The sequence below is a fragment of the Bufo bufo genome, chromosome 3 (assembly GCF_905171765.1).
Source record: "Bufo bufo chromosome 3, aBufBuf1.1, whole genome shotgun sequence".
NCBI classification, from domain to species: Eukaryota; Metazoa; Chordata; class Amphibia; order Anura; family Bufonidae; genus Bufo; species Bufo bufo.
The window spans coordinates 109,975,991-109,995,068 of NC_053391.1; the positions used below are offsets into that span (position 1 = coordinate 109,975,991).

The following is a 19,078-nucleotide window of genomic DNA, read 5'->3' on the forward strand; positions in this document are numbered from 1 at the left end:
TATGTTAGAAAGTATATTATAAGTGTATTACACCCCTCTGTACTGCACACCTATCAATAGCACACCTATACCAGTCCTTAAAAGGACTTTTGTGGACCTATTAGCTAGCGTTTGGTGTCCCTAACATCCTGTCCCTGCTCCACACAGCAACCTCTCCCTACACTGACAAAAGACTGAATGTAAAATGGTGGCCAGATCAGGTTTATTTATAAGGTTGGGGGTATGTCCATGTGCTGAAACTTTTCAATTGGCTGTCCTGTACCACCTGATGGATGTGTCATAGGTCAAAGTTCTTCACAGTGTAAAAGAATATGGCGGGAGCGAATATCGCCATATGTTTGCATGTTCGGCGAACGAGCAAAAGTTTGCCGCAAGGCTATCTCTAATCACCATTCAGCTTTATTGAAGTAGATGGGGTTCAGATGCAATGCCACACACAACCTGTGGATAGATGTGGTGCTGTTTTTGGAAGAAAGCAGCCATATTCTTCTAATCCTGGATAACCCCTTTAATTCCAAGGCCCTGTACTTTGAAAAGGGAAAATGCATACATAATATAATGCAAAAACAAATACAACTAGTATGAGCAAAGTGAGAGATTGACTAGTACAGAACGGGAGAGGCATTCAGACAGTAGAACCAACCAAAACATCGCTGGAACCTGCGCTTAATCCGATAAAAGCGGTCTTTATTCAAGTGTGATTAAGTCCATACATAACACTCTTGCCGCTTCAGTTGTCCTTTGTAAGTGAACAGAGGGCAGGTCCCCAGAACGTGTTTTAGGTATGGACTTTTAAACCCCGAAACGCATTTTAGGTATGGACTTTTAATCACACTTCAATTGAGACTACTTTTATTGGATCAAGAGCAGATTCCACTGATCTTTTTGGTTTGTTCTATTACTATAACACATTTTTTTTTTTATATTTTCATGTGGCGATATCTATTGAAAAAACCTGAAAGTTGTCACACTGTCCACTAGGCCTAATAATATGTTGAGACTTTGCGTTCTATACGGGTACCGGTAACTCTTTAATCCCTATTTAATTTAATAAGGTGGCCAGTTTCCTAGTCATTTGCTCGGTTCTTTTTCCTATGACGTTCAGATTTGCAATTCATTAAATAAATATAGCCTCTTTGCCTGTTCAATTATGTAGCATTAGCTGATATGTTGCTTAGAGGTACATCTTGTGGACTAGAGGAATGCGTAGGGATCTCCTAACGGCTTTGCCCTGCCATTGCTCTAATTATTTCTAATATAATTAAGCATTTCTAATGTTATGTGACAAAGGTAAGAAAATAATAAGACGGCGGCAGTTACCTATGTTTCTGTACATGTCTGTTTTACAGTAATAGAAGCCTGTGAGGCATCTCAGCCTCTTCAGAGCCACTAGAGGCAGCCAAGCTAAATAAATGTCCGTGTTCGAATAAGGAAGGGGGGGGGAGGATTAGAATAAAGCACATAGCAGCTTTCACTGCTATGAAATCTCAACCAGAGATCAGCTGCAGGAAAGAAATACTGGGAGCTTGCGGGAAGCCTGCAGACACCCACAGCCTGGAATAGCAGCAGACTTGTGATTGCATGTACGCACAAATGGCTCGGGCTCCACAAACAGGTAAGAAAGAGCAAAGCAGGCACAGGGTCTGCTGATTGTTTGCCTCCTCTTGCCGGGTAGGGTTGCAGTTTGAGTCAATGAGATGTGACATGGGTTGATACCTGGCATGGCGGGAACAGTAACTGCAGTTTAACCTCTGGTTAGCATGTCGCTTCGAAGTCTCATCAGCTTGATGAAGAGATCTAAGTAGTCTCGAAAGCTTGTTGTTTGTTACTACTTAGTTTTTTTTTTAGTTACCTGTTCAAAGGTATCACATGTACAAGCGTGTCATTTGGTTTCTCCTCCTCTTGCACAACCTTGCAGCAGACACCTGGCTGTCACCTTTGTGTGTTTATTGAGACCATCTCCGCTTCGAGAACATTGTCACGGTGAAAAACAAAGTCATTGGCAGCTGGGAAAAAATGTAACTAATGTGTTGGAATGCGGAACATGAGCCTGTTGCTGTTGATTGGCAGTTGATCTCTCTTGTCCCACCTGGTATGAACATTTCCATGGTCCATGAAGCAGACCAGGTCTAGCGAGAAGGTGCTCACTGATGGATTTACATTGGTAATGCTGAAATAGATTGTCACATACAGTAGCCACCCCTTTCTAGACCATACAAATCTTCTTGTAAGGGATTGCTTTATGGTTTGTATATTTGTGTTCTGGTGACTATTACTATGTCTACCAAATATTACTGAATTATTTACAAATTGAGCCATAAAGTGTATCCCCTACCATGTCATCTAAAAGGCCTACAGTACATAAGTCCATGTCTATGTGGAGGTAAATGTATTTGACTTGTAGTTCATAGAATACAACTTTCCTCCAAACTGGAGACTATGGATCCTAAGCGGGCTACAGTAGATAAGTCGATGTCTATGTGGAGATGAATTTATTTGACTTGTAGTTCATAGAACACAACTTTTCTCCAGCCTGGAGAATGAAGATCCTGTTGGATACAGTAGATAAATCTATGTCTATGCGGAGATGAATTTATTTGACTTGTAGTTCATAGAACACAACTTTTCTCCGGCCTGGAGAGTGAAGATCCTGGGGGATACAGTAGATAAATCTTTGTCTATGTGGAGATGAATTTCTTTGACTTGTAATTCATAGAATATCATTTTTCTCCAACCTGGAGACTGAGGATCCTGGGAGCTACAGTAGATAAATCTATGTCTATGTGGAGATGAATTTCTTTGACTTGTAGTTCATAGAACACAACTTTTCTCCAAACTGGAGACTGAGGATCCTAAGAGGGCTACAGTACATACGTCTATTGTGGAGATTAATTCCTATGACTTGTAGTTCATAGAATAAAACTTTTCTCCAAACTGTGAAACCTATGCTAGAAGAAGTAACTTCTATATGTAATTATCTAGTAATACTAACAAGAGGATGATGTCAGGCTACAAGTCTTCACATGCTGTAGGAATGACAGACATGATGTTTTTTTTAATCTAGTGCTCAGTCATGTACTATGTATAACAATATAATGGCTAGCAAACATACTGTAAAAACAACTCATACTGTACAAAATGTAACTTACACCAACCAAGTCCCACCATACACAGACACAGATTGGAGGTACAGAACCTTTGTAACTACTCAATTTGTAATATTGTTCACTATTTTAGCAACCTTGACTAAAGCTGAGATTTGGATGAGCATTATGGACATGCACCTACAAATATTTGTAAAGATAGGAATCAGCTTATATGTTGAGAAGATCATTCATATGTCTTGGCATAATTGTTTGCTTTCATCAAACAAAATTTTTGGAAACAGAAATCTAATTGTTTTCGCATAACAATCATTTTTAAACTGTGGTACAGAGCTGTAATATGGTGCCAATTGTAATCTATGAGCTCATTGATGTGAAGCTCTGCATGCCTTATTATGAAGGTTTTATTCTTGATTCTGGGGAGAATAGATGCACAGTTAAATGGGTTGTCTGGGTTTTTAATATTGATGACCTATCCTCAGGATAGGTCATCAATATCAGAACTGCGGAGGTCCAAGTCCTGCCATCCCCACTAATCAGCTTATGGCACTCTGTTGTGCACTGCAGCGTCCTCACAGTTTACTAAGCACAGCACCATCCATTGGAATTGAATAGTGGTTGTACTTGGTATTGCAGATCAGACCCATTCACTTGAATATGAATGAGTTGCGTCTAGGCCATGCGGCCGATGAACATGACGTCACAGGTGTTGGAAGAGGACGCAAAACTCACTGGAGCACTGCAGTTTCTTCAAACAGCTGAATGGCGAGGGTGCCAGGAGTCGGATCCCTAAAGATTTTATATTGATGAACTATCCTGAGGATAAGCCTCAACTTCAAAGGGGAGAAAATTCCTCAACTTGCTGCAGGACCACTTTATGGGCCAGTTTCTAGAAGCTCCCACTAGGGACAATGCTCTGTTGAATCTGGTAATTTCTAATGATGCAGAGCTTGTTGGAAATGTTACTGTTTGAAAAACACTAGGTAATAGTGACCACAATATAATTATATTCCCCCTAAACTATAAGAAGCAAACTCTGTCAGGCAAAGCAAAGACACTGAATTTTAAAAAGGCTAATTTCCCTGGGTTGAGGGCAGCATTATAGGGCATAGACTGGGAGCAGCTACTGTCACATAATAAGGCTGCCCCCTGCTGCCTGGCAGCACCCGATCTCTTACAGGGGGCTGTGATCTGCACAATTAACCCCTCAGGTGCTGCACCTGAAGGGTTAATTGGGCATATCATAGCCCCTATAAGAGATCAGGGGCTGCCAGGCAGCAGGGGGCAGACCCCCCTCCCTCCCTAGTTTTAATTTCATTGGTGGCCAGTGCGGCCCCCCCGGCCCCCCTCCCTCCCTCTATTGTATTATTTTCATTGGTGGCACAGTGTGCTGCCCCCCCCCCCGGCCCCCCTCCCTCCCTCTATTGTATTATTTTCATTGGTGGTACAGTGTGCGGCTCCCTCCCTCTATTGTATTATTTTCATTGGTGGCACAGTGTGCGGCCTCCCCTCTCCCCCCCCGATCATTGGTGGCAGCGGAGAGTTCTGATCGGAGTCCCAGTTTAATCGCTGGGGCTCCAATCGGTAACCATGGCAACCAGGACGCTACTGCAGTCCTGGTTGCCATGGTTACTTAGCAATATTAGAAGCATCATACTTACCTGCTGCGCTGTCTGTGACCAGCTGTGAGCTCCTCCTACTGGTAAGTGACAGATCATTAAGCAATGCGCCGCACAGACCTGTCACTTACCAGTAGGAGGAGCAGGTAAGTATGATGTTTCTAATATTGCTAAGTAACCATGGCAACCAGGACTGCAGTAGCATCCTGGTTGCCATGGTTACCAATCGGAGCCCCAGCGATTAAACTGGGACTCCGATCGGAACTCTCCGCTGCCACCAATGATCAGGGGGGGGGAGAGGGGAGGCCGCACACTGTGCCACCAATGAAAATAATACAATAGAGGGAGGGGGGGCCGGGGGGGGCGCACACTGTGCCACCAATGAAAATAATACAATAGAGGGAGGGAGGGGGGGCCGGGGGGGGGCCGCACACTGTGCCACCAATGAAATTAATACAATAGAGGGAGGGGGGCCGAGGGGGGTCTGCCCCCTGCTGCCTGGCAGCCCCTGATCTCTTACAGGGGACTATGATACGCACAATTAACCCCCCTCAGGTGCGGCACCTGAGGGGTTAATTGTGCGGATCACAGCCCCCTTTAAGAGATCGGGTGCTGCCAGGCAGCAGGGGGCAGTCATGTACACAGTTCTTAGTATATTCTAACTTGAAGCATCCCCATCACCATGGGAACGCCTCTGTGTTAGAAGAATATACTGTCGGATCTGAGTTTCACGATCTAACTCATATCCGACAGTATATTCTAACATAGAGGCGTTCCCATGGTGATGGGGATGCTTAAAGCAATAAAAAAAAATATATATATATATACCATCGGATGATAGAAAACTCTGATCCGATGGTATAATAGGGACTCCTGACTTTACATTGAAAGTCAATGGTGGATGGTTTCGTTTGCAATTGCACCATATTGTGTCAACGTCAAACGGATCTGTCCCCATTGACTTGCATTGTAAGTCAGGACGGATCCGTTTGGGTCCGCACGGCCAGGTGGACACCAAAACGATTTTTTCTTCATGTCCGTGGATCCTCCAAAAATCAAGGAAGACCCACGGAAGAAAAAACGGACACGGATCACGGACCTACAGACCCCGTTTTTGCGGACCTTAAAAATAAACGGTCGTGTGCATGAGGCCTAATACTGAGGATAAATGGGAGAGCTTTAAATCCACATTGAGTAATTGCCCAAAAAATGTATTCCTTTAGGTAACAAGTATAAATGGCTAAAATTAACCCCCCCGCCCCATGGCTTACAGCTACTGTAAAAAGGGCAATAAAAGATAAAAAAAAGGGCATTTAAAAAATACAAATCTGAGGGGTCAGCTGTAGCGTTTGAAGATTACAAAGAGCTTAATAAAATCAGTAAAAAGGAGATAAAATTTGCAAAAATACAAAACTAACAGCAGGTGGCAAAAGAGAGCAAAACAAATCCAAAAAATTCTTTAAATATAAAAATGCTAAAAAAATAAGGTCCGAACAGGTAGATAAAGGGGGGGTGGGGGGGTTCAGTCACTTAAAATAAGGAAAAGGCAGAGTTACTAAATGTTTTTTTTAGCTCTGTATATACAAAAGAAGAGAAAGGAGCTGATATCTGTGGCGCCGGGGCTCTTAGTACATCCTGTAATATACTCACTTGGCTAACTGTAGATATGGTCCAAAACAAGTTAACTAGGGTAAATGTGAACTAGGCTCCGAGTCCAGATGGATTACACCCAAGAGTTCTTAAAGAGCTCAGTTCAGTCATTGCTGTGCCCCTATAATTTTTAAGGATTCTCTAGGTACTGGTACAATGCCAAGTGATTGGCGTAAGGCAAATGTGGTGCCCATATTCAAAAAAGGATCAAGGTCCTTCGCAGGTAATTATAGACTAGTGATGAGCGGCTGGGCCAATATTCGAATTTGCGAATATTTGGGCAAATATTCATCATAAATTCGCAAATTCACTATTATTTTCTTGATTGCGAAAATCGGCAATGTAATATGCGTGTATTGCGTGCGCAATACAGGTGTAGGTCACTTTTGCCGCATTTTTTATGCTGCTAGTTTCCTGAGACTGGCCGATTTGCGCAATTGCGAATATATTGGAGCACTCTATCTGCATATAAAGCTATTGTAATGTTCTGCCGTGCCAGTCTAAATGTAAGCCAGCTTCCTACTTGTTTTCCATTTAGACCTTTTTCGACACCTAAAAAAAGGTATACAAAATGGTAAATGAGACGGCCCGTCCCCACCCATGGCATCCCTACTTTTTTAGACCTGGCGTGAGCGGGGAAAAGTCGCAGATTGTGCCTGAAATATGCCTACTACAGGCGTATTTCAGCTTCATAAATGACCCCCTACATGTCCTCACATATGGACCTGTAGAGACCTATAATGCCTCAGGTAAAAGTACTGTATATCTGCACACCTGTAGGGGCTCCAATACAGGATCCTTGCCCTTATTTTTCAAGTTTTATGGTATATGTAACCCAAACGGTGACTTTCCTGCCCATTTGCAATACAGAGTCTATAAATTTTGGATCAAACATATTAAAATGCTTTACAAAGCATTTCCATTCAATGATTGCATTCAATTCGAATAAAATCATCAGTAATGCAGCATCAGAACGTATCCCTTTGTGCCCCAACCCTCCCAGTTGTATTTCTTCACCGTGCATACGATCAGGCCCCACGTTTTAATAACAGGCGCTTTATGGATCGTTAAGTCTAAGGATCAAGAACTTTCTTCTGGCCGCAATTATAATGGTCCCTTTAAGACATACAAAAGAGAAGACTGATGTGAGTATAGGAAACATGACAGGTTTAATATTTCCTGAACCCAGTTGTAAATCAATTCACTGCTGGGTCATGAAGTTTTTCTTCCACTTTACTCTCGACTTGAAACATTGATTTTGTTTTCTTTTTCAGACAACCAACATTTAGTGGCTCAAAGCTAAACCGGTTTAGCGTCTTCCATTTATGATTGCATTAACAGTATAATATATAATGGCCCGTAATTTATTGGCGCAGCAGGGATTCGTTGACAACCAACTGGGATATTGAGTTTTTCCTCATTCAGCACCCTGTCTGCTTGCGATTTCTACAATTTTTTCTCCATGTCACTCATTGTGACCGCATCTCTCTGTCTGTCACTCAATGTGACTCTAAATGTCTCCCCTGTCAGTCTCGGTAAACTCTTCGCACCCTTAATCGCTATGCTGCAAGCATCGCCTCTAGGAAGGGTAACAAGAATTAGCTTCCACTCCTTTGCAATCAGTTATTTCAAGACATCATTTTTCTCGAAGTGTTACAACCATATCAAGTGCGGTGTAAGAATTGTGAATGGAAAAATCCTACATTGAAACAATTTGCCCCTGGTCTTGCAAATGTATTTCGGCTGTACATTTAAATTAAGAGGAACTGTCACTTCTGCTAAAACGAGGAAAAAAAACTCAAAAAAACAACTAATGTCATACAGTTTTTCTGTGGTGTGAGACCATCATGACAACCGTATAAAGGGTTCCTGCACGGGGCTGCATTATGACACATAATATGGCACCTAGAGGGGTGCATGTGTCTGCACCAATTTCATATGGAGGCGTGCAGATGTTAAAGGGAACCTGTCATCAGATTCATGCTGAAAGAAACAATTCCCCAAGCACAAGGGATAGAAGCCAATCCAATCTTTGCTCATATTCAATTCAGATAAAATTGCAATCCAGTTAAGTTACATTAACCCCACAGCAGATCTTGCTGCTCTTACGATGGGCTGCATGAAATACTGACCAGCTCCTGTATTACAAAGAACTATCTCGAAACGCTGCAGGGTTTCAGAGAAAGAATAGGGGGTCATTTACTATGATCCTCTATATATGAAACTGGCATAAAAACTGCAACTTTTTAAACTCCATTGGGCCTAAATGTTTACTCTGCCATCGCACTGGTAAGGCGTAGATTTCAATCAAGACACTTGGACTTCCAGAGGATGCACTTAACTTATCATGAGGCGTGCCCCTCGTCAGAAATAAAGCACATCTTCTGGTGGAGGAAGGGATATCAAGACTGGGTACAAAAGCAAGCCTTGATAAAGTACCTCCATCCATTCTTAAAAATAAAAACCTTTGCATGGTGAGAACTCTCCGCTCGGTGCTCCCCTCCAGCTTCTCACCACCTGGCTCAGCCTTATTGACAGTCCTGTCTCTAGACTCAAGTAAGAAGAAACATGTAAATGAAACCAAGATGGACAGGGGGGGAGGTGAAGGGAAGCACCCAGGGGACACTTCTCTCCAAGCTCAGCTTATTTGAAAACTATGGAGGAGATTTATCAAGACCCAGTGCTCGTCCTAAATTAGGCGCATCCTCTGGCAGTCCGAGCGCCTGAACAGAAATTTACAGAAGCTCTGAGCTGCCATAGATTTCTGGCTTCATTTGTGCCAGAAAACTATCAAAAATAAAGATAAATTTGTAGTGGCGGCTGGTCACGTCTCCTTCCCACGCCCTCTTTCTGAAATGTGGCAAAGGCATCATAAGAACTGCCCTTTGCAACATTTTTTTTAAAGTTGCATTTAGAAAGTCGCAAACACTTGTGACTTTTTAACGCCACTGTTCTGGTGCAGGGAGATAATAAATCTCCCCCATAGTTCTTTGTAAAGAGGGAACTGGACACTATTGATGGCGGTTAGGGCAGCATGTATCCACTGTATCTGCTGAAAGGTTCCATTTGTTACAGTGCCACACAAAGAACCATATGGTGGAATATAGATCGCCTCCATAGTACAGTGTCTCCTGTATAAAGCAATTCTTATAAGGCCTCATGCACACGAGGCCTCCGTTCCGTTTTTTTTGCGGATAGGATGGGAACCCATTCATTTCAATGGGTCCCCAAAAACATGCTGATAGTTCATCCGTTTGTGTTCCGCGTCCGTTGTCCGTGTTTCCTTTCAGTAAAAAAAAAATAGTGCATGTCCTACTTTTTTCACATTTGCGGACAAGGATAGGCATTTATTACAAGGGATCTGTGGAAAAAAAACGGATGCCGCATCCGTTTTTCTTTTTGCGGACGCACAATTTGCGGATGCAAAAAACAACTGTCGTGTGCATGAGGCCTGTCTGATAATGAACTAGCTGTTCTTCACAACAGGTTTCCATGTCCAGGTCTGGGTTGATTATCCTAATTGCCTCCCAAGCACCAAGAATAATCTTCAAAAATATAACCCTGTTATATGCATTGTGAGCATGGTCTATCAATGCTGTGCCACTTTGTAATTATGTACACATCAAAAAGGATCAGAACAATGGTCTAATCAATCAGCAGCAGAGCCTTAACTGGGAGCGGAGCAATTTGCCCTCGATTAGAGTCAGCAGTCTATCCAATGCAAATCTATTCAGCAGAATGGTTGAGGGAACCACTGCTTTTTGCTTGCTGATGACTTTAAATACAAAATTAAACAACTTCCACAGTCAGTGCAAATGAAGAAAACTGTTCCTTGAAAACAAATTGATAGTTAAGCTAAGCTGATATATGGTAATAAGGTAGTAGCATAGGCACGATGATGATACAGGCAGAATTACAATTAAGGTACACTTATGTGGAAGCATTTAGTAAGAAACATTAAAGGTATTTGTGAAAAGAACCCTCATTGCATGAAAATTTTAAGACATTAGGTGGTGGCCGCCCATGGTTGCTCGGCAATTTTCCCATAAACCTGCTTGCTCACATCTAGAGATGGAAGAATTGATTCATCAGGTTTGAGATTCATCCTGGTGATGTGCGTCTTGGAGAAAATCATTTTTAAGGCTATCTGTGCTGCCCTCATCTACACATACAGTCAGGTTCATAAATATACACCACCACAATGGATTTGAAATGAAACGAACAAGATGTGCTTTAACTGCAGACTGTCAGCTTCAATTTGAAGGTATTTACATCCAAATCGGGTGAACGGTGTAGGAATTACAACAGTTTGCATATGTGCCTCCCACTTGTTAAGGGACCAAAAGTAATGGGACAGAATAATAATCATAAATCAAACTTTTTAATACTTGGTTGCAAATCCTTTGCAGTCAATTACAGCCTGAAGTTTGGAACACATAGACATCTCCAGACGCTGGGTTTCATCCCTGGTGATGCTCTGCCAGGCCTCTACTGCAACTGTCTTCAGTTCCTGCTTGTTCTTGGGGCATTTTCCCTTCAGTTTTGTCTTCAGCAAGTGAAATGCATGCTCAATCGGATTCAGGTCAGGTGATTGACTTGGCCATTGCATAACATTCCACTTCTTTCCCTTAAAAAACTCTTTGGTTGCTTTTGCAGTATGCTTTGGGTCATTGTCCATCTGCACTCTGAAGAGCCGTCCAATGAGTTCTGAAGCATTTGGCTGAATATGAGCAGATAATATTGCCTGAAACACTTCAGAATTCATCCTGCTGCTTTTGTCAGCAGTCACATCATCAATAAATACAAGAGAACCAGCTCCATTGGCAGCCAAACATGCCCAGGCCATGACACTACCACCACCATGCTTCACTGATGAGGTGGTATGCTTAGGATCGTGAGCAGTTCCTTTCCTTCTCCATACTCTTCTCTTCCCATCACTTTGATACAAGTTGATCTTGGTCTCATCTGTCCATAGAATGTTGTTCCAGAACTGTGAAGGCTTTTTTAGATGTCATTTGGCAAACTTTAATCTGGCCTTCCTGTTTTTGAGGCTCACCAATGGTTTACATCTTGTGGTGAACCCTCTGTATTCACTCTGGTGAAGTCTTCTCTTGATTGTTGACTATGACACACATACACCTACCTCCTGGAGAGTGTTCTTGATCTGGCCAACTGTTGTGAAGGGTGTTTTCTTCTCCAGGGAAAGAATTCTTCGGTCATCCACCACAGTTGTTTTCCGTGGTCTTCCAGGTCTTTTGGTGTTGCTGAGCTCACCGATGCGTTCCTTCTTTTTAAGAATGTTCGAAACAGTTGTTTTGGCCACGCCTAATGTTTTTGCTATCTCTCTGATGGGTCTGTTTTGTTTTTCAGCCTAATGATGGCTTGCTTCACTGATAGTGACAGCTGTTTGGATCTCATCTTGAGAGTTGACAGCCACAGATTCCAAATGCAAATAGCACACTTGAAATAAACTTTGGACCTTTTATCTGCTCATTGTAATTGGGATAATGAGGGAATAACACACACCTGGCCATGGAACAGCTGAGAAGCCAATTGTCCCATTACTTTTGATTCCTTAACAAGTGGGAGGCACATATGCAAACTGTTGTAATTCCTACACCGTTCACCTGATTCGGTCTGCAGTTAAAGCACATCTTGTTCGTTTCATTTCAAATCCATTGTGATGTTGTATAGAGCCAAAAATGTTACAATTGTGTCGATGTCCCAATATTTATGGACCTGACTGTACATGTAGTTGGTTATAGGAAGGGGAGAACATCCAGATAGCTTCGACAAGTGTATATCTTAATGGAAATAATAGTCATTGGCTGCAAATCCCCTCAAAATCCAACTCCGCTGATTATTCACCTGCAAGACTAGTTGACCAGGAGTGTCTGATAACATTGAGATAACTTCATTGTTTGAGACCCTAAAGCTAAGTATGTCACAGGGTCCACACCTACCATGTGTCATCTATCATACTAGCCTTTAAGCCCCCTCAGGAAGGAGGTTTGAGCATAACGATAAGGAACCCCATGTTAGGATCTGATATGGTAGTTGCTTAGGGTGCAGCAATGTATTGTGTTGTATGCATATTGACTGGATTTATGCTGTGTAGAAATTGCATTTAGTATGTACAGTATTATAGTATAGTGATGTTCATTCATTTATACTAGTTTAGCTACTACACTACAACTGCCCTCTTGAGATTATCAGTGTGTTTACAAGAACATCTTTTTTTCCCATGCATGATCACTGTATCACCTACGAGAACAACCAGCTACTTGATTTTTTTTTTAATTGTATTTTACATGTTTTTATGTCTGAGTAGTTTTTATGCAATTTACCATTGTATGATTTCTATTATATGGGTGACACGGTGACCATTACTTTTTTTGGGACAGTGTTTGTAGGTATTTATCTTTCAAGATCCAGGGCTTCAATGAAAATGCTGTCTTTCCCTTCAATATTGCTATGTCTGATAACAAAACAATCCCAAAGAAGGTGTGCTGTGTGATGAAAGGAAAGTCTTTCTCACGACGACGGTATAATCATTTTTGTCATTTACTGTATAAGTGTTCTTATAGAGGATGGGTTGACATGAGACTGATTCTGTATGTGTGGGTCCTGCCCTCCAGTGTTATCCTGTTCTGTTTTTCTGAGAAATCATTTAATAGAGATATCGGAGAACTAAATGTCCTTCTCAGTGCAGTCCCAGTTGTTTGAAACCTTGAAAGATGTGAATTTGGCTTCCAGTTATAAGCAGCGTATTCTTGCTTCTTAATTTCTTTGGGGTATGCTTAAAAGTTTTGATCTAAATTTATTCTGTCATGGTTTGGTTTCCCTCTCCAGGTCTTGTGGTTATGAAACTAATGAACAAAGAAATTACATAATCCTAAACATTACCTTTTTAATTGCATGGTCTGCTCATGCAAAGACGCCTTTGCTGAACTCTTGACTTAACCAAACCAATAAAATGGCATACTAACAGAAGAAACAATTGTGAGATTGTGGGCTGTAGACCAAGGTTCAGGAACCTCATAGAGACTGAACAGAATGCTAAGAGGTGGAAATCTCTTTCCTACATGGGTCCAATCGGTGCGGTCTTTCCCATGTGTGAACTTGGAACTGTTTTTGAATATCCTCAAAATTATAATTGTCCTTACACATTTCTTATGCCACAGTAGCCAACATTCCCCCATTTTCAACTCATTGTCTGAGCTGATATCAACATAAAACTCTTTTGCCTAATGGTTAAGTATAAAATCAGCTGTGAAACCTCTTTTCTAACATAGAATACCATCAGAATGCAGAATGATTACATCTCATCAAGGATGTGAAGGATGTGACAATATGGCAAATACAGCCATCATAATGATGGTGATTGTAGTCATGGTACAGGTTTGGCCTTATAGAGGTAATTCAGGTTTTACTGTATTTTAATTTTAAATTTGGCCCATTAAAGTATAAAAAAAAGGTCAACTATCTGCTTCCAATCACTGAAGATATTACTCAGATATTTTTTTTTCTAGCACTTTCCCATTACTGAGTTTGGGGCCCCAATAACTATATCCCAGAATACCTCAAGCCAACTTTGCCATGGGAGCAGCTACCAGGATCCTTCACTCAACAGAGAGTGATATTATTATTATTATTATTATTGATATTTATTTTAAAGCGCCATTAATACCATGGTGCTGTACATCCTGCTGGGGTTACACAGAAATATTAACTATTAACAGACTGGTACAGAGGGGTAGAGGACCCTGCCCGCAAGAGTTTATAATCTTCACTCTGATGCTGTCACATTTTTAAAAACATGAAAATTCATTCAAAATAATCAGATCTGCTAAGTAAACTTCTCTCACCAGCATAGAGCTGATTGTGTAATTGTTATCACAGATGCTAAGCTGTAGGCAGCTTCTAATGATTCTTTGCAATGAGCCACACATTACAAAGAAGGTTACATTTAATGTGTTGTGAGAAGGAATAAAATCACTACTCCCTGAGTGAAGAATCCTGGTAGCCACCCCTTTGGCAAAGCAGTGGCAGCTTCAGGTATTGTGGGAGAGAATTATCAATGCCCTGAACTCAAGAACGGAGGTACTAGCTATACACTCACAGGGCAGTGGTAATTGGTAAGTGTATTATGTTTACAGTTGTTAAAGTGGTGATACACTGTATGTCCTCTTTAAGAAAGTGGTTTAACCAGTACAAAATTTATAGCTCTAACGAAGTAGAAAAAAAGTTTCTCCATCAAATTACAACTTCTTTTGCTCCCGCGTCTTGGTAGCTGACCTATCTGCATCCATTAAAGACAGCAAATAGACCCTTCATCTAATGTGGATAAAGAAAGTAGTTCTCATTTGTTGACTTCAGAAACTTTAGGAATATGAAAACCCCGGGAAATTTCAGATAAATACCATAGATTTGTGTCCTTTAGAAGACCAAGACCATGTCCATTAATTGACCCCACCACTTAACTAACCAATAGTGAGCAAGGGAGTTACCTAACAGCCCAGTAAGGTTAGGTTCACATCTGTGGAGAAGGTCTATTAGGGGCACGTAGTGATATTTTGTCCTGCTGAATTCCGGAAACAAAAACCTGATGAACTCCATTATAGTCAATGGCATTAGTTGGCACTAGCATAACCCAGATCCAGGTTCTCATTATTTTTCCATGTTTTTCTGTTCCTATACTAGAGCTTGTGAACCTCGTCTAAGCTATTAGCACTTATAAAGTAATTTATGACAGTGGTCAGGCCAGAAATGAACATTCTTGAGCATAAATTTGGATTAACAAAGATGATTGCTATGAAGTTCATTTAGGTCAACAATATACTGTACATAGAAGACCAAGATCATACCCACTGACTGACTCTGTCAGTTTACCAACCCATATATCCTAGGGCAATGATGGCTAACCTCCAGCACTCCAGCTGTGGTGAAAATACGACTCCCAGCATGCTCCATTCATTTCTGTGGAGTTCTGAGAACAGCCAAGCAAGTGTGCATCTTGGGAGTTGTAGTTTTACCACAGTTGGAGTGCTGGAGGTTAGCCATCACAGTCCTAGGGATTATATTTTTTCATTAATTAATTGATGCAAATAGCATGTGCGCCTGTACAATTCCCCTTTTCCATTGTTCACTTTGTTTAAAGGTAACCTGTCAGCAGGTCTGAAGCCACTAAATCACCATCATCTCCTTCTGCAGCAAGGGTTTACTGTTTTAAAATTGCCTATAATGAAACAACCCATTACCGTGTCTTTAAATTGAAGAGAATACAGATTACTGCAGAACAATCTGGGGCTGTCCCCCAGTGGGTGCTTGCATATTGTGCAGATAAAGTGAGCTAGTATACATTGTAGCATGCACAGTGAAGCAAGGTGTGTTGTCCTCATAGTTCCAGACTTATCTCCAGTAATTCATATGTTCTTTAACTTAACAATGCAGCAACGGTGATTTTCTTAAAGGCGGGTTTGGAACACAAAACCTCAGCTGTATAAGAATATGCAGGTGGTTTAGGGGCCCAAACCTACTGACAGGTTCCTTTTAATAAGTAAGTACCCACTAAGTATGTGTGCAAAATCTTGGAGGCAAATAACAAATGCTATACAGTTCTCATGGTAACAAATGCCTCATGACATTTGCAAACACAAAAATATTAGTATTGTTAGGATGAATAGGTTCCTAATGTAACACATAGGAGCAGAAGCATGGGATGGATAAGAAAATATCCTTTAGTTTCTATATAGAATCTCTTGTATGGGGCAAAAATATGCAGTTCTTATGATACTCTGGGCTTATAAAGATAATTTTATTATGAAACTGGAGAACCCCTTTAGACTTTTGACTGTTCTATAGAAAGAAGTCTTAAGACTTCTTTCTATAGAACAGTCAAAAGTCTAAAGGGGTTCTCCAGTTTCATAATAAAATTATCTTTATAAGCCCAGAGTATCATAAGAACTGCATATTTTTGCCCCATATACCTGTTTATCATCGGCACTTTCCTTCCCTGTTCTCAGCATCACTGCATCCTGGTAGGATATTAACATGCAGAGCTTCCTGTTTTCATTAGCTTCTGCTGGGTTTGCTCATCAAATACTTTGCTCTGTAATGTTTTACAGGGCTTGCTCCACCAGCCTTAGGCCTCATGCACACGGCTGTTGCCAAGCCGTGGCTGTATTGCGAAAGGTTGGTGCAGTCCGCAATCTGGAAGGTCGGTGTGGAACGGAGGTATGGAACCCTATGCAAACACCATAAAGCGTTTCCGTGGGGTTTCTGTTCGTGCCTCTGCACCGCAAAAAAGTAGTGCATGCACTACTTTTTCGCGGTGCAGACCGTTGGATGCGGATCGCGGAACCTATTCAAGTGAATGGGTCTGCGGTCCACAGCATGGGCACACATTCGTGTGCATGAGGCCTTACTGTTCCCTCTGCAGTAGTCATGTTCCTCTATATCTCCCCTCTCAATGTTAGCTAGGAAGAATTGATTATAAAACCCAGCAGGAAGTTGATGAAAACAGGAAGTTCTACATGTAAACATCCTACCAGAGTGCAGTAGACCTGATATCAGGAGAAGGAAAGTTTTGACATGAAAAACAGGTATGTGGGACACAATTATGCAGTGTTTTGGGCAGATTAAAAACTGCTAAAAAGGGTTTTCCAGTACCCAGCAAGACCAATTAACCCACCTTAATTAACCATGACTTGCCCCCAACCCGGGCTGTGACATGCTCATGCTTAAACCTGACTACAAACCTGGTATTCTAAAGATAGATGTGATGTCAGCAGATACAGGATTTGTGTAAAAAGGAAAGTCATGTGACTGGGTTCCAGCAGCCAATCAATGCAACAGTAAGTATTGTAGTAAGATAGTAAGGTGGACATAAATGTGCATGGTAAAGTCTTGGAAGGGGTGTATATCCCACCCAGGTTCCTCAACTTGGTGAGGTAAATGAAATCCAGAAAGTTAAAATGGTCTCAGCAATGTGTAGGTTGCAGAGACAGTTTTGTTAAGTTTATGGGCTGGATTTTATTGGACTGGGGATAGGCTTGGTAGAGGGACCTCCCCGGTCCACCCCATTCTGGGGCAGGTTTTCCCCTAGCCTGAGGGATCCCCAGCTGAAGCCAGCTGGGATCGTCAAGGGGAAATAAAGAACAGTCCAGGCTGTCAGTCTGGGGAGAGTAATGCCATAAGAAAGTCTGAAAAGCTGTCTGCCCTGCTGGCTAGAGAAGCCGTGTTCTCTGTGTGACCTGTGTTCAATAAGTGAGCTACAGTAGGTGTTTGTGAGATTGTGTTTTCAGCACGACAGCGTCGCGCTGATACTCGGCGATGTGGTGCCGAGATCTCGCACTCACTGGGATAGCGACAGCACATCCCAGCAAGCGCGTCATAGAAGCGACGGGAGATCCGACTTGGATTCCCGCCAATTCTACACGTGTGCGGCGTTTGTTATGAATCCTGAGGGGGAAGTCCCCGCCGGATTTTAAATAAAAATCCGGCCTGGGTCCCGCCCTCAGGAGCATACCGGGCCCTTAGGTCTGTTATGGGTTGTAAGGAGAGCCCCCCCTACGCCGAAAAAAACGGCGTAGGGGTCCCCCTACAATCCATACCAGACCCGTATCCAAAGCACGCTACCCGGCCAGCCAGGAAGGGAGTGGGGACGAGCGAGCGCCCCCCCCCCCCTCCTGAGCCGTACCAGGCTGCATGCCCTCAACATGGGGGGTTGGGTGCTCTGGGGCAGGGGGCGCACTGCGGCCCCCCCACCTCAGAGCACCCTGTCCCCATGTTGATGAGGACAGGGCCCCTTCCCGACAACCCTGGCCGTTGGTTGTCGGGGTATGCGGGCGGGAGGCTTATCGGAATCTGGGAGCCCCCTTTAATAAGGGGGCCCCCAGATACCGGCCCCCCACCCTAAGTGAATGAGTATGGGGTACATCGTACCCCTACCCATTCACCTGCAAGAAAAGTGGTAAAAACACAAATAAACCACACAGTGTATTAAAATATTTTATTTTTCTGCTCCGGAGGCCGCCCCCTGTCTTCTTTATTAGCTCTTTTACCAGGGGGGGGCTCTTCTTCTTCCGATATCCCGACGGGTCTTCTCCGCTATCCGGGGGGGTCTTCTCAACTCTCCGGGGTTCTCCTTCTGTCTTCTCCTTCTGTCTTGTTGTCTCCTTCTGTCTTCTGTCTCCGGGGGGGGCTCTTCTTCTTCCGATATCCCGACGGGTCTTCTCCGCTATCCGGGGGGGTCTTCTCAACTCTCCGGGGTTCTCCTTCTGTCTTCTCCTTCTGTCTTGTTGTCTCCTTCTGTCTTCTGTCTCCGGGGGGGGCTCTTCTTCTTCCGATATCCCGACGGGTCTTCTCCGCTATCCGGGGGGGTCTTCTCAACTCTCCGGGGTTCTCCTTCTGTCTTCTCCTTCTGTCTTGTTGTCTCGGCGCACCCCGATTCTTCGTCTTCTCTTCTTGTTTTCGCCTCTCTCTGTTGTTGACTCGGCGCACCCCGGTTCTTCGTCTCGCGAGACGAAGAACCGGGGTGCGCCGAGTCAACAACAGAGAGAGGCGAAAACAAGAAGAGAAGACGAAGAATCGGGGTGCGCCGAGACAACAAGACAGAAGGAGAAGACAGAAGGAGAAGACAGAAGGAGAACCCCGGAGAGTTGAGAAGACCCCCCCGGATAGCGGAGAAGACCCGTCGGGATA

At 42.8% G+C, this 19,078-nt stretch overlaps 1 protein-coding gene across 1 annotated transcript in view; it reads left to right on the forward strand.

The window, feature by feature from the left end:
* The first annotated feature begins 1,487 nt into the window (after positions 1–1,487).
* PITPNM3 (PITPNM family member 3) overlaps positions 1,488–19,078 on the forward strand; it is a 793,517-nt gene continuing 775,926 nt past the window's right edge. The window contains exon 1 of the mRNA XM_040423477.1: positions 1,488–1,615. Within this exon, the coding sequence (XP_040279411.1) occupies positions 1,582–1,615 (34 nt within the window). The 5' untranslated portion in view covers positions 1,488–1,581. The remainder of the gene's footprint in view (positions 1,616–19,078) is intronic.